Consider the following 17,563-nt stretch of genomic DNA (forward strand, 5'->3'; position numbering starts at 1 on the left):
CCAAGGCCTCATAAGCCAAATGGCAAATTAACAAAATACATAAACATCATATAGGGTAGAAGTAGCGTTTGTGGCTACTGTACCGTTTATGGCCATTTATTGTTCAAATAAACGATAGAAATTAATTTATATTAATAAACCATTACAAACTCAATTTATTTTAATATAAAGTTTTAAAATTCAACAAAAATACGGTTGTAATATTATAATTTTTTATAAATTAATTCAAATGTTAACTCGCCAAAAACGGTGCTAAGGTGGCCAAAAACGCTACTTCTACCCTATTCACATTTCGAGGGTACTCTGACGTAACCTCGTAACTCGATTTTTGGGGGTTACGATATATATTTAATTTTTTTTCTGAAACATAATTGGCGTATATTTCGATGAGAAAGTACTAAAACTTTGAAATTAGCGATAGACGTTTACGATTTTATAATTTCATTTTCTTGAAAAAAGTTTTTTGTTTCTCCGTAAAGTAGTGTTTTTTGAGATACGAGGTTATGCTCGAGCACCCTCGATTTACAATAGTATTGTTTAATAAATAAATTCACATTTATAGAATTTAGAATTTAACTCGCATATTTTATTTTTTTTTTATCTATGCAGAATAGTATCTAAGAAAAGCACAGACTATGAGAAGAAATAAAAGTAGCCTCAAGACAAAAATCGTAAAATAAAATCAGAATCAAATTACTGTTTTCCTTCAATCTCATGTAACATAAAAAAGTCTAATACTTTACTTTTAAAAATCCTTAAACTCTATGCTTAAAATTATCATGTTGTTTTTGACAAAAATTGGTTAAACTAAAAATTAATTATAGATAAATTTTTTATAAGGATTAAAAAAATTAAAAAAAATTTTTTTTCCTTTCTAAAGTATTTTGTTGAAATTTAGCTAAACGTTGTTTTAAGTTACAATATTTTTTTTTATTTAATAATATTGATGAATTTAAAGAACAAAAAATCCTGTAATTACTAAAAAAAAATTTTAATTTTCAAATTTAAAAAAAATACCAACATTTCTTCAAAAATAATATATTTTAATGTTTTAAATAACTATAGAAAATTTTCATTAATTTTTAACTACAAGATATTTTATTAAAAAAATGTCAGATGGCGGCTCACCCATATTTAGCTTAATATAGCAAATTTTCATGCCATGCCATTTTAAGAAAATGTCCAAAATTACTTCTATGAACAAATTAGCTCATTCATCAGGCCACTGAAAAGTTTTTTCACATCTTAATAATTTTTCTTGATGACCGTAACACTTGAAAATTTTGATAAATATTTTCAAAAACCAAAAACAAAAACCACTTAGCATACTAGCAATTACTTGACGCGCAGTCGCATACATCCCGTCGTTGAGCTAAAACACGCGGCCCATCGATAAATTGCGACTTCCGCTGATGATTTGGCCGCGTGTAATTTCCTGTCGGTCACCCTGGCATTCGATAACGTTTGACGAGGCCGTCCATTGCCAGATACTGACTTGATGAAAATGCGACACACGACATATGCCCGTGATCTGCGCAAATCATTGCTGACGCTGATGACTGCCCGCGCCAGAGCGAGAGAGAGAAAAAAAGATAGAGAGCGTTGTTTAAAAGCGCAATCGGAAATTACCCAGATGACATTGATTAAAAGTATTCTGTTGATGCTCCAACTGCCAATCGGCTAATTATTAATCGGTAGCTAAAGGATTTATGCTGTTATTATTGTTATTATTTTTACTAATTCATTGGCCATCGATCGCATCATTATTTTACGAGTAATCATTTAGTAATTTTCATTGATAATCATCGTCAAAATTAGCATTCACAGATTATTTATGATTAGACAAAAAATTAATATTCGGAGAGAATTAAATTATATCATCTACAATATTAAATTTTTAGAGTTAAAAGGAAAGTTGTCAATAATTTTTGACAAAATATTAGTTAAAGAATATTAATCATTTATTTTTAATAATTCAAATTAATCAAAGTTACTGAAAATTTTTGACGTTTTCGTACACGGAGAAAAAAGTATTGCTATTATAGCGATCCAGTGGATCGTGAACGAAGTATCGTGACTAGCTCAAAAAAGTATTGTCATATTCACCATACGAATGCAGTTACACGGAAAAAAAATCCTATGAAAAATTACTACAGTAACATCGTAATCCAGGACTAGACTTTCAGTATCTCGATTTTTACGATGCTGCCGTCTACAGAATACAATTTGAATTATTGAAAATTACGATGTTATTTAGTAAATTTTTTTTCCGTAAGAGCAAGTGAATAAGGACGCATACTATATGTTTTAATAAAATAGAGACAGAGTCTAATAGTTTGCGACGCCACCACCGAAAGATGACCAACTACTGTATCGAGGGTCTTATTATGTGACTGAACAGAAACTTTAAATATTCCCTCCGATAGCGTGAGAGGCAAACTTTGGACTTGAGGCGGAGAGGACACCGGGATCGATTCCTGAATGATACAGAATTATTTTTTCGGTGACCTAAACTTCTTTTTAATTTGAGTGATAGAAATTTACGATGTTGCATCGTATAAATTACGATGTTTGAGTTCTGGTCCGGCACTGCAATGTCCTATACTAAAAATTACGATGTTTGCATTGTAATTTTTCGTACAATTTTCTTTCCGTGTATGCTCGAAACAGTGAATACTGAATACCACGCTCAACTGTATAGTGAATATCTCAAAACGTTTTCTTACTACAGCGAAATGGATCGTGATTATCACTATCCACGACGCGTTCAGCGCCACCACACATAACTAAGTCTGAAACTTACGAGTTTATTTATTCACAATTTTAGTGATGAAGTAGCAATAATTGCACCAATTTATATTAACAGCGATATGGACAATTGGGTTGTTGATAAATTACTCGGGTGGAATCTTGAAAAACTCGTATCGTTTTTTGAAGGCCTAGTAAAGAAATAAATCTTCCTATGTTAACTGTGTTAATGCTGTGTCCGTGGTTATTGTATATAATTCTGCTGCGTTGATAAAGAAAAACAATGAACATTATATATTGTATTAAATAAATAACATTTGTGTTTTCATAAAAGGTTTTTTTAGCATAAATAATTTGATCCCATACTACTTTACGCAAAAATATGTTATTTTTTTTATAAAGTACATGGAGTAATAAAGAAGTAAAAATTCCATTGAAAAATATTTTTCTTATGATAAAAATAATTGCGTATTTTTAATGAATATATCAATAATACAAATTTCTAGGCTAATATTTTTAAAAATAAAAAAAAAAAAGTCCTATAAAATAAATTCCAACTGCTGTCAGTCATTATTTAAACATTTTTAAACCTAACCTAATTCTTGACTGTCATATAAACTACACAAAAATTTTAAACTAATCAAGCTATACAAGGAATTCGTATTTATGTTTATAACAACAATATACGAAAAAACTAAAAAAAAAAATAATCTGCAATAACATATAATTAACATTTAATCAGAAACAACTAATAATCATCTATAAACCATAGCAATATAGACATTCGATATCCGAATCCATGTGGATCGTAATAATCACGATCCACTAGATTGGACATATGCGCATCTAAAGTATAGTCATACGTGGATCGTGATCATCACTATACTGTATCGTGATAATAACAACACTTTTTTCTCCGTGTAATGAAAAAACTTTAATGTTTGCTGATATTACTTAAAAAAATCTCTGTATTAATTATTATTACTCACATTTTTTCACTAATTATTAGTAAAAAGTCACTAAAATACTTTTGAAATTTTCTTCATTAAAAAAATTTATTTTTGATACCCCAAAATTCGTTCACGAAGGGAATTAAATTATATAATCTACAATATGAAATTTTTAGTGTTAATCATCTAAGATAGTAGTTAAATTTTCCAGTGTTGAAATAATTAGTTTTATAATTTTGTAATTAGAATTAATAATCATTTAATAGAAATCTCTACACGGAAAAGAAATCCTATGAAAAATTACTATAGTAACATCCAGGACTAGACTTTCAGTATCTCGATTTTTACGATGCTGCCGTCTACAGAATACAATTTGAATTATTGAAAATTACGATGTTATTTAGTAAATTTTTTTTCCGTAAGAGCAAGTGAATAAGGACGCATACTATATGTTTTAATAAAAAAGAGACAGAGTCTAGTAGTTTGCGACGCCACACCGAAAGATGACCAACTACGGTAATGAGGGTCTTATTATGCGACTGAACAGAAACTTTAGATAATCCCTCCGATAGCGTGAGGGGCTAAACCTTAGACTTGAGGCGGAGAGGACACCGGGTTCGATTCCTGGATGATACATAATTATTTTTTCGGTGACCTAAACTTCTTTTTAATTTGAGTGATAGAAATTTACGATGTTGCATCGTATAAACTACGATGTTTGAGTTCTGGTCCGGCACTGCAATATCCTACAGTAAAAATTACGATGTTTTCATTGTAATTTTTCGTACAATTTTCTTTCCGTGTATAATAAAGATCGCAATATTTTGAATTTGAATTGGAGTAGTTATTATTGAGGATGATAACGGTTACTATCGAGAATAATGATTTTTTATATGAAATTTTTCTTAGCTTAGATAATGACTATTATAGTTTGTGATGGTAACTGTTATCATCTCTCAATTATTCGTATTATAAATGTCTTTTTGGAGATTATTAAGTTTATAGTAAAATTGACAATTGTAAATTTTGAATTTAATGATTAAGTTCTGATAAACAATATTAATATTAAATAATAACGTTAATAATATTGATGATGTTTATACATATTTTCAAAAATAAAATTTCACAGCTGTTATTGATATAAAGAATTGAAAATTAAATTAGAGGGTTGGTAGATACTTTAATAGAGATTGTTTATTTAATAATCTAATTAGTATTAATTCCTATCGAGTTAAATTTCTACAATAACTAGATCATCATTTTTACTATTTAATTTTCTCCGTGCACCAGGAATTCTTAGTCAACAAAATTCTCTTACTTTTATTTACCGGGAATAAGACACATCGAATATATGACCACAATAAATACTCGGGCTATAAGACAGACGTTCTAGGAAGGATAAAATCTAATTTATGTTAATCCGATGATAGGGCTGGAACCGCAGATCTAAGTCCAAAAAGACATCAACCTTCGAAAACACTTCGTTCCTTCCTCTCACTCTCAATATCCTCTACCTATATTGCTATCTGCCCGATTCTCTTCTTCGATTTCGAATTACAAGCTACATAACATCCAGAATCTAAAACCGATTGATTTTAATTAGCAGAAGACCAGAATAACCAGAAGCCCTGTTTAGTTCTTCAAGACCTCGATATTAATATCGTATCACAAAAAGAATAATTAAATAATAAAAAGGGCAACTAACGACGAAGGAGAGTGCGCCTGTAGCTGCTGGGCAACTATTTGGTGGGTCGGTTTCTCCTCGAGTGCTTGTTTTGCTTATCTAAGACAAATTTGCTGTCTTGTAAGCGACACCGGAGGGTCGTTTGACAAACTGAGGGGCTCCTTGCGCGAAACGATCTCTTCCACAATCCACGAGTAGCCTCTGGCATGCTTTATACTTATACTTACATTTATATTTATCCTGTACAAGTATAAGTATACAGTGTACAGTACATAGAATAAATACTTTTATCTTATTCTCTTTACCTTTTTGTTCTTTGTTTGTGATGTTCCACAAACGATTGCGAACAGTTGTCAAGATTTCATCTAATCTGTTTTGACCTCCGACAAATTACCGTAAAATAATTTTATTCTATGGTTTGATATGTTCATATTTGGCTTTATATGATCTGATGTGCCCGTATATAATTTTTTATGTCTTGATATGGCCATATGTGACTTAATATGCCTATAAAGAGCCTGATATAGTTTGATCAATCCATATATTATTTGGAGCACTGATAGAAGAATTTAGTACGAAGTACTAAACTGATTTAGTAACAAAATTTTTATTCATTTATTCGGGAGAAACAAATATTTTGTACTCATCAATATTATTTGTTACAGTTTAATAAATGATTTCTTAATATGAACAAAGCCTTATTACATGGAAATAAATATTTATTTCCACCAAATAATATTTAGTAACAGGTACTAAATATTTCTTTGGCAAGTATTGTCGGTAGATGGCTATGCTTAAATTCCAATGTTTATGTGATACATAACCTATTCACTGACTTAGATTATTTTATTCAGCTCGATTTTGGGAGATTTATCAAACCTTTGAAAACACACATACTCCCAATAAATGGCTTCTATTTATGTCTTTTCTCAGTGGAGTTTAGTTTACATTTTTCAATTTGTCTATTATTGATATGTTAAAAACTTGTTTAATTTAAAATTTTTTAAATATCTGAAACAAAAAAATATAATTTAATGAGATTCTTTTCTTTATAATACCTTATATTTTTACTTAAAATTATTTATTTTAATTATTTTGATTTATTTCAAGTTAAAAAATTAGGTTACACGCTGAAATTAGTTAAAAAATTAATTTCATTGATACCAATAAACGATTTATTGAGTAGCAATAAATCATTTGTTAAATACTACTAAATATTTATTTGGTGGAACTAAACGAGCTTTAATAAATGATTTAGTACCTATTACTAAATATTTGGTAATAAAAGGTTTGTTACTAAATCATTTAGTATCTGTTACTAAATCTTATTAAATAGAATTACATCCTTCTATCAGTGAGCATATTCTGATAAGGTCTGATATAAAAATTTGCCATATTAGACCATATCTGGCTTAATATATCTTAATATGACTTGATATAGTCTAATAGGCCCATATATAATTTTTTAATTGAATATGGTATTAAAAATTTCCGACAGGTGGCGCATGATCGCTAAATTGTCTCGTTACAAGAGAGTTAATTTTGAGGAATTAAGATATAAAATAAAAATTTTTTTTAACTCTCTTAAAGAGTTAAAACTAGTTTTTAGTTTTATTAAATACTAAACTGACTTTTATTTTATATCACATGATAACTGATATACAAATTTCTTAGAAAATAGATAGTTAAATTAAAAACTTAATTTTTACTCTCCTATATATAAAGTTTGATAAGAATTTATATTATTAGATCCAATCATTTGAGATCTGACATGAAAATTAGCCATATCAGAAAACTTTTCTACGGATTCTATTATTTTTTCTGGTTTCAAAATTAGGTGTTGCTTCGCTAGCTATTATTGCTTCTATTCTCAATTCTCACACACTCTTCATACATATATACTTATAAGCGTATACATATATGTATTAATATAATAGGGAGCACATGCCCCCTGTCATGTTACGAGGGACCCCAGGAAGCTACCGAGGGTTATTTATTTGACCGTTTAACGGTCGGGCATATATAGTTTACTGCCTGTCAAGATGAAGCGCATGTACGAAAGTGCGTTCATTCGTTCCTTATTGTTTTTCAAATAAAAAATCAAACTTTTTATACGTCAAGCTTCGATAAGACTTTAGTACCCTGTCATTTTTCGTAATGGTTAATGTTTACCGTTGAAATGAGATATCGCCGCTAAAAATTTAAAACCAAAAACTCTTTTTTATAATTATTTTAAATTTGTAAAATTAATCATTTTTTACAATGGAATCCTAAATTTTTAACACTTGTAAGACACCTTCATCATTAAGAACAGGCTAAGAAAAGAAGCTACAGGTCTTCGTAATTCATTGAATTAACTCTTTTCACAAAAGTTTGGTGTTCAAAAACTCTACCGAAAGTTTTCTTTGGTCTAAAATTTCTGCAAGTAAAAAATAGTCTTTTGACGGAACGATAAAAAGGATTAATTTTGAAAATTTTCTACCTGCCAGCTAAATTCTTTAAAATAACAGAGTCAGAATGAAAAAAACTTTTTAGTTCTTTAATAAATTTTTATTTTTAAAATTCAAAAAATACTTTTTTATGAATGGTTTGAGGCTTCAATTTTTAACCATTAGTGAATTAATTTTAAATTTGACAACATAAATTGAAAAAAATTACTCGATTCAGAAGAAATTTGTTTATTTCTTAGCAAAAAAATAAATTTTTTTCTGGATCCTTTTAAAAAAAATGATCCTTTTATTTTTTTAAAAATATTTATCGTCATTACTAAAACAATTCGTTGATTATTTATTAAATTAATTTTTTAAACTAAAGCCTAAAAAAAGAGTAAAATTAAAAAACGCCATTCGGCAGCCGAAATAGAAGTAGATTTTTCAAATACAGAAAATTTATTTTTAATAAAATAATGTAAATACTAATAATGTATAACTTAATTCATGAATTAAAAACAAAATTCAATAATAAATTTAAAACTATTTAGAATAAATTTTGGAAAAAAAATTATCTTGTCAAGAAAAAGTTTCTCAAATATTTATTAAGCAATTGTAAAGATTATAAGATTTGAATTATAAATGTCCAAATTTTAAGTAACTACTTAGGAACAACAGTTTCCAAGTTAATCAGAATTTTGAAACTGGATAAAATTTTAATTGAAGAAAACAATATTTATAACTAATTTGTGACATATTTACTGACGACCTACCCGAAAACATAACATGAAAGACTAATCAATATCGAAATTATTGAATTTACATCATGATTAAGCTATGATGTAGACAATAATTCTAAAACTGCTGCAACAGTAAAACTGTTTCATTAAACGAACTCTAAAAGGAGTAATATTGAGGTTATTACACGGAGAGAAAAATGTGGAAATCATTCCTATAATTTTAATGAAATGTCTTCCTATACCATTTTAGGAGCGATTACTTAAATTATGGGAATTGTACCCATAATTTTTGGGAAGTGTTACTATAATTACGGGAATGGTTCCTATAATTATAGAAACGATACCTATAATTATAATTGTAATATCGGCATGATTCCCATAATATATAGGAATAGTTTCTATAATATTATAGAAACCATTCCTATAATATTATAGTGGTGGTGTCTAATAATATTGAGATATTTATCATTACAACTCAAATTATTTGTGACTTCGATGACCACTTTGAAGCATTTAAAATTATTAGTAATTTCGATAATTTTAGTTGCTTCCCAATAACATCATTTGAAATATGTAAAATAAGTAATATTGTTTATATAAACAATAAAAGTTACATACCCAAAAGGTGGATTTAATAAATATTCAACGTATGTATTGTAAATAAATAATTTTTTTTAAAAATAAAATGAAATTGTAAAAATAAACAATGAATTTCCATATCTATTTTGCTCCTCTAATTGTATAGTGAGAAAATATCCCTTTTATTAGAGAAACTTTAGAATTGCTACAATATTTTTCAATATTATCTAACACAACAATAACTGAGTTGGAATAAACAATTTAAGATTAAGCACACACGTGAATAAAAATTATGAAAAAGAAATTTTTCACTTTAGTGAAAGATCAATTTTTATTTACAAAAAAAAATTTATTAGCAAAAAAATATATAATAATTACTTTATATTTTTGAAGTGATTGCTTCATTATTATGAACATAAACATTTTTCTATTATTATGTGCGTCATTCCCATAATATTATAGGAACCATACCTTTAATAGTATATGAACCATTCCTATAATATTATAAGAACCATTCCTTTAATAATATAGGGACCATTCCTATACTATTATAGGAACCATTTCCATAATATATTAAAGCTGTTCCATTATTGTGTAGGAACGTATCCAATAAACTATGGGTATGGTTCCCATAATGAGCATAGGATTGATACCTATAATGATAATTTTATTATAGGAACCATTCCCATAATTTTCGGAAAGGTTCCTATAAATTTCTCTCCGTGTACCACTTCTAAGTAGTGAAAATTGAAGCGTTTTATAAAATCTACTAAAAAAAATTGTTTTTATATTATATATTTAACATAATAATTTATCCTCTATAATAATTTTGATATTGCTTCTGGGGGGCCGGTTGCGCCTCCCTTATTAATAAAGATAACTGTCAAAGAAGAAGGATCTGTTGTAAAAAGGTAAATAGTAAAAACATATAAAAGCCTATGATCTATGAATAATAATCTCTTAGAGATGATACACAGTAGGGTGTGACCAGTAATCATCATACTAGAAAAGATTTCCTGACTCTGAACCACACCTCCTAACTTTCCACTACTGTCTTATCCGAAGACTTATTTAGTGTTTAGTAGGTTCAGTTTATTTATCCAGCAATAAGCTCCTCTGCATTATAATCGCTGCAGCGATTAACATTCTTTTCAACCCGAGTTAGGATACTCTGTAAAAACAAATCGCCATTTTTTGCTTTCTCTTCCTGTAAGAGACACAAAATGCCTCTTCACAGGCGATAAGTACACTTTGGATGAAATATTAAATACCTAGTATGTGATATGCTTACATAGATTGAAGCGATACATTGATTGTGTGTCCATATTATTCCCGAGTGAGTGAACAATAAATACATAGGAAATGAGGAAAGGCGAAGAAGAACGGAAATAAATCGTGTAAGCCGCAAAGGACGTCACGCGATGACAAACGAGCGAGGGAGGAAAAATGGAGGAGGAGGACACGGGCGTCATCACGCGAGAAGTGTAAGTGACATCTGATAAAAAGGCGATGGTAATCGCTAATCGTATTAACTATTTCTTTCGTATAAATTATATCTGTAATCTTTATCTTGTTATCCTTAACGTTTCAATTATGTATACGGTTTTAAGAAGATTCATTTTTATTTTTTTAAGCTCGGTTAAAACTTTACTGAGAATTTTACGCTCGTGATTTCGAATTATAAATAGTAGTTTAATAATATCTGTTTATAGAAGCACAAATTAAAGAAAAGTAAATTTTTTTATGATAAAAAGAAAAATATTAACACTTGATATTTTTTTTAGAAATTAATTAGAGTATTAATTGTTGAGAAATTAACGATAGAAAGCATCAAGATAAAATTTTAAGTGAAAAAAAAAAATTAACTTTTTTTACCAGCCCCGAGAATCGAACCCTGCTTGCCCGGATAAGAGTTTCGCGACCTTCTCGCTTCGCTAATGTAAATTTGTTGACTCACAGCCGATTTGAAAAATTTTTGGTGATCATTGAAGCTCTTTTAAAGGCAAACAAAACTTACCAGGCTCGAACGGAATCCGAATAACAGCCAGTCTCAGGATTCAACATTTTTCGATCGCTCTCCGACCTGAAAGAAAAAAAAAACATGTTATTTTTGTTGAAATTTAAAAAGCGACACTTAAAAATTAGTTATTAGCGGCGACATTCCCACACATAACAGACAATACAAGTGTGTCATGTCTTTTACAAGAAGTAAATGAATATCGAGTGAGTCCTCACGCAAGTGGAGAGCACGAATGAATACGTAATATGTCTGTATGTCACCGCAGTCCATGCAGACAGTGATTTTCACCCTCTTGCCACAGTATGTAGCGTCCCCTGTGCTGGCAGATGGGGTTCTCACGGTCCTCTCCTACCCCCGCAATTACCCTTGCAATCATATTAATAAACACCGCACACCGAAGGTAACGCCGACGAATAAACTGTCAAAACACGCGATTGAGTGAGAAACAAGTGATTTTTTCACGCTCCCACTACTGATTTATTATTTACTCCCTCTAGAATATTCAATAGGGAATATGTAAGTCAAAGGGGAAATAGTCAACGCATAATTACTATCAAGTGCATAAATTATCGCTGCTTATATGCATTAATAAACTTACATGACGGGAAATTTCAAATCTTTTTGTCGTTTTCATTAAATAATAATTATATTTACATCCACAACTTCCCAGATTGTTTTTTTATTCAATTGGTCAACATTTTCTAGATCGGATTTTTGAATAATTTTTTTTTTCCAAGAAATTTTTATTTAAAAAATTAATTAGTGTACTAAAAATTTTTTTTTAAATTTTGATTTGAAATTTTGTAGAAAAAATTTTTTTTTTATAATTTATCTGTTAAAAATTTTCTGTTATCAATTTTAATATTAATAAAAAATGTATTCATTTAAAAAAATTAATTTTTTTGGCTAAAAAATTTTTTCTTTTTAAATTCCATGAATTTTTTAATGTTATTAAAAATTTATTTAAAAAAAAAAAATTAATTTTTTTGGCTAAAAAAATTTTTCTTTCCAAATTTCATGAATTTTTAAATCTTATTAAAAATGTATTTAAAAAAAAATTAAAATGACAATTTTGAACAGTAATGATAATAAATTAAAAGTGACAAATAAAAAATAATCCGTGACTGTAATTTCCGGGTTCCGGTTCGACCCACTTGCCGAAAAATGTCGATCACGTTTGAGTAATTGACCGCTTATAAATAAATAAAAAAATATGAACTTCTCGGGAGTCGGTACTTCGTGGGAGTTAAATAAAACCCATTGCCCATCGATATGACGAGGAAGTGTAAGATATAATATGTACGAGTGTGTTTGGACGACACATTAAATCGGAAATATATAATCTAGAGAAGAAGGACTGGAGACATAATACATGTAGAGGAAAGTTTGTGGTAATTTATCACCGTGACAAGTCGTATTCGAGTCTCGGTACCCGGTAATCCTTATAAATTGCGTCCTCGAGATTCGCGTTGTCAATCCCGCTCCAATATTCAAAATATATCATTACGAATATAAATATATAAATATAAATACGGAGTTTTCGCTAATAAGCTAAGAAATTGACTGGAATGCGATGGAATGAAAATAAATAATAACTTATGAAAATAATTTATGTGCCAGAATAATTATACAGAGAAATAATAATTACCAAATGTACAAAAGATAAAAGGTGTATCGTGAAGTGACCAGCGGCACAACTATGGGAACTCGCTGTAAGCTATTCCCCAAGTTAAATATTGTAATTAGTAGCCCGAGGGACAACCAGCAGGGCATGTTACTCACTTTGCAGAGTACCCGGCTGCATTGGTCGCTTAAATTATACCTTTAAATCAGACTTGTACATATAATGCACTCCATACAACTGCGACATACAGTCCGGCAAAAATTAACAAAATTTGTCCTTTTTTTAAACTCCTGGCTTTTCGTATTTAATTGCGCCAACGACTGTTAATAATATTTCTTACTGATAATCATTCAGTTTAAGGAGGTCCTTTCGCCATCAATGTTAAATAAAAAATATTAGATTATGCATAAAATTAAGTTTTATCTAATAGTTAAAGTCCTTATTTATCTACTAGTGAACTTTAATTTACATTCTTCACCGTGCAAATTTTTGAAAAAAAAATTTCTAAAAATGTTAGTATTTTTTCCGAGTCTTACGAGAAAGTCAGACCGTAACAACTTTCTCAAATTATGGCATTAACCACCGATTAGATGGGGTAAAAAAAAACTCAAAATAAGGTTTTCGAAATATTCAGGTTTCATTTTTTGCAATAAAATATATAGGTTGCCGTGGAATTTATGGAGAAATTAAAATTATAAAATCACAGAAAATTTTTGGGTAACCTACATTTAAATGGCGTCAGAACATTTGGCAACGTTGCGTAGCACGCAAGCTTCAGACCATTCAATAAATTCAAACTAAACTTGAACGCACTTATGTTTTTCATACATACTTATTAATTAATTTATTGTTAACAAATTTTTATATTTCATAATTGAAAAATAAAACAATAATTAAAAAATACTAGCATTCTTGCCATGAGACATTAGAATGTTATGGTTTTATGACCAAACATTTTTAATTAATTTATTTATTTACATTGACTGCAAAAATTTAAACATAGTTAAAGTTATATTGTGTAAATGAAAATGTAAACAACCGAAATATAGCGTTGCCAAATCACGGACAGGTTACGAACAGCTGATATACAAGAGTCAAATTAATTTTTGTATTTAACTATTTTTTTTTAATTTTCAAAATTTCAACGATTAATGCCTCATATACTATTTATTTTTTAATTTTAGGAATTTTTATGGGTTTTTTTATTTTAATTTATCGAATATTGACTACTACAGTTGTTGTGACTCAACTGGAACGAAAGGACTTCCTCAATATAAATAAATTTTTACACAAAAAAAAATTTACTTGAATCAAGTAAATAATTTTGAAGAATTTCATCTTCTTGATTTGAGTAGAAAAATTCTTAAACTAAGAAATTTTTCTTGACAAGTAAATCTTGATTCAATCATTTTTTGTCTTGATTCAAGACAATGAAACTCTTCAAAATTATTTTCTTGGCTCAAGAATTTTCCTCTTGATTCGTTAAATTTTTTTTCAGTGTAGGTTTTAAGTTTTCATGATTTTTTTTTTGGACGGCGTGAATTAATTTTAGGAATATTAATTTCGCTTAGTTCTTTATTGCCTAACTGGAAAATGGTAAGAATACAGTGGTAAAAAAATTATTTTGATTTATGGGAAAAAATTTTGGATCGAAAAAATCATCTTTAAGAATTTTTGGACAAATTAAGTAGAAAACTTTATCTGAATAAAATTTTCTTAAACTAAAAAAATAAAATTATTGAGTCAAGAAAATTATTTTTGAGAATTTATTTTAATTTTTAATCAAGCAGAAAAATTTAGAACTAAATAAAATTTATTTAAAACAAGAAAATTAATTATTTCGAAATTTTTTATAATTAATTCAATGGATCAAAATCTTCACAATAATTTTCCTGACTAAAAATATAAATTTAGAACCAAAAAAATTATTTTAAATAATTTTTTAACATGTATCAAGCATAAAATTCTTGAACCAAGTAAAATTTACATAAAAATGAGAAAAATTGATTGCTTTAAAAAATTTTCTCATCTTCAAATTTTTTTCTTGCTTGAAGAAAAATTTAATCACAGGAATTTCGACTGTAATTTCTTCTAAGCATTGTCTTATTAAAAAAAAAGGAGTCTTAAAGGTTGATTATATTCTTAAAAAAAATGATCGGGGGTGTTTACCGCTTGGAATCAGTCATGAAATGATGGGAAAAGGAAAAGGAATTGGATGTTAATGAGAAAAAGGATTTAATGTAAGCCGTAAGCTGGGAATTATTCTGATGAGTAATCAGTGCGAGTGAGCGTGTCTATAGTAATGCGGACGGATAGACCCGCACCCTTCCGGTTCCGGTAAGTTCCGGTGTTCCGGTAGTAGGTTTGACCCCACGGGGACAGGGAATAGCGTTTCCGTTTTTGGCAATGGGATATACGCTCAGCGGAGCGGTAGCGACTGTAGATTACACGTATATGCCAGTGACGATGCTCGCACGATTTATATTTATGCGGACACGCGTCATGGAACGCGAGATATTTTATGGCAAACCAACTTAATATAATATCCTAGGTGACATGCAACGGGATATATTATTCCCACACTTATATTCTATTGTGTTAAGCTCTACTCAACTGATCTAGTTGCTTAGTTTATTCGTCCTGATTGTACCGTTAGTTCTATAGATAATGAGGTTTTAGAGGAGCCATGTCATCTTTCCTCAAAATTCTGATTGTTTTTTTTTTTTAATTACGGAAACAAACTTTATCAATACAATCAAAGTTTTTAGCCTTATTAATAAAAAAAAAATTGATATTAAAAAGAAAAATTTTGAACCAAGAAAATGTAAATAATTTTAACGGATTATTTTATCTTAAATTAAGGAAAATTTATTAAAAATAAGGAAAGTTTATTCAAAAAAATTTTTTAAAATTATTTTTAACGTTTGAGATTTTTCTTCCTGAATCAAACTTTTTAAAAAACTATAAAAAAAAATTAGGAGGTGAAATTTAATTATGACAATTTTTTTCTGAGATTTTATTTTCCTTCGAATTAAAAGATAATTTTTTTTACTTTCAATTTTGATACAAAAATTGTTGCATTGGTTAAAAAATAAAGCCGATAAAAAATCTTAAATCAAAAAAATTCCTTATTAAAAATAAAATCATAGTTTAATTTAATCCCTTCATTCTTTTTCAATTTCTTTAAAAAAATTAATTTGATTCGAGAAAAAAAATTTCAACAATAAAAATCATTTTGAAAAAATTTTTTTTGTTTCAAGTAAATTTCATTTAATTTAACAATTTTTTTTAAATGAAAAATTCGTAAAATTTTTTTCTCTTAAATAAAACTAATTACATTTTTATTCTGTCGACAAATAATAAAAAAATTTGACAAAAAAATAAGATTTCACCCATTTAAAAATATAAAAAAAAATTTTTTGTCACAGTAAGTAGCTTCCGTTACAAAAATACCAAAAAATGAAACTCCAAAAATTCTCGGAATAGATTTTATGGAAAAAGGTGATGCGACGTAATAAAACGGCGTAGGACCGCAGTAAAATCGAACAAAGTAAATTTTATTAGATGAAATAATATTTAGTGGTTGTTACTGCCTGTGCGCTCGTTAAAGTCGTCACCGTGTACGTATCGTGGATCGTGCGAGTATAAAAGTTTATAAGGTCGCAACGAAATCGGGGAAGGGAGGAGAAGAGGGAAGGTTGAAGCTCGAAGCTACTACTGTATGTATATTATATGTGTAACTGAAATCTCGACATATATCCACCCCCCGTTTGGTAAAACGGAAAAGAGACTGATGATGGAGCCTACCGCGTTCGCTACTACGTAGAACACCACCCCTTCTCTGGTCTTCTCTTTCATCCCCTGTCGCGTCGGGGGGCCAGGCTGCAGCTGCGTGCCCGGCCAGGTGTGCCCACGTTGCCAGCTATTGTGTTTGTCGCCTAGTCCCCTTCCCCTTCAATATTTTTCTCTTTTTCTCTCCTGCTTTCTCTCTCTCTCTTTCAATATAGTAGACGTAGAAGTACTAGTTGGTCCTCTTTTCTATTTTTATTTTTATTTTTTTCGCTAGAATCTCATCGAAACTCATACCGTTTTTCAGCTCGTTCGCCGCAAGGGTGCCGCTGGCAACTAGACCCGCAATCTCAGAATATTTCGGAATTCCTACCGTGAAAATTTGACATTTTTTTTGACAATAAATATAAATAAATAATCACTTTTAGAAAATACATCTTTAAAAAAAAATTAATTACAACTATTATTTCTAAATATTTATTATTATTATAGTAATTTTTTTTTATTTATAAAAATTTATGAAAAATCATTTCTAATAAATTTTATAAAAATAAAATATATGAATATTAAAATATTCATATGTTCAATTTAAAAAAAAAATTAATTATAATTATTTTTTTTAAATATTTATTATTATTATTGTAATTTTTTTTTATTTATAAAAATTTATGAAAAATCATTTCTAATAAATTTTATAAAAATAAAATATATGAATATTAAAATATTCATATGTTCAATTTAAAAAAAAAATTAATTATAATTATTTTTTTAAAATATTTATTATTATTATTATTTTAAGAAAAAAAAAAGTTCCTCGTAAATTTTTTTGTATTTTTGATTTATTATACTTAATAATGATTTGAACGAAGAATAAAAAATTATAATAATAATAATTAATAGTAATGGTTATTATTATTTTGGCCAAAATATTGAAATTACAAAAAAATCATAAGATTCCTTTTTTTGTAGAAAATTAAATTTTCTATAAAAAAGGTATCTT

At 28.4% G+C, this 17,563-nt stretch overlaps 1 protein-coding gene across 9 annotated transcripts in view; it reads right to left on the bottom strand.

Annotated features, from left to right (window-relative positions):
• The window catches only part of LOC123260774 (transcription factor Sox-2-like), a 375,090-nt gene that overhangs the window by 56,678 nt on the left and 300,849 nt on the right, over positions 1 to 17,563 (bottom strand). For all 9 annotated transcript variants that reach the window (XM_044722103.1, XR_006508510.1, XR_006508512.1 and 6 more), the window contains one exon: positions 11,148 to 11,213. In XM_044722103.1, the coding sequence (XP_044578038.1) occupies positions 11,148 to 11,213 (66 nt within the window). The remainder of the gene's footprint in view (positions 1 to 11,147; positions 11,214 to 17,563) is intronic.

This window comes from Cotesia glomerata, linkage group LG3, assembly GCF_020080835.1.
Source record: "Cotesia glomerata isolate CgM1 linkage group LG3, MPM_Cglom_v2.3, whole genome shotgun sequence".
Classification (NCBI taxonomy): Eukaryota; Metazoa; Arthropoda; class Insecta; order Hymenoptera; family Braconidae; genus Cotesia; species Cotesia glomerata.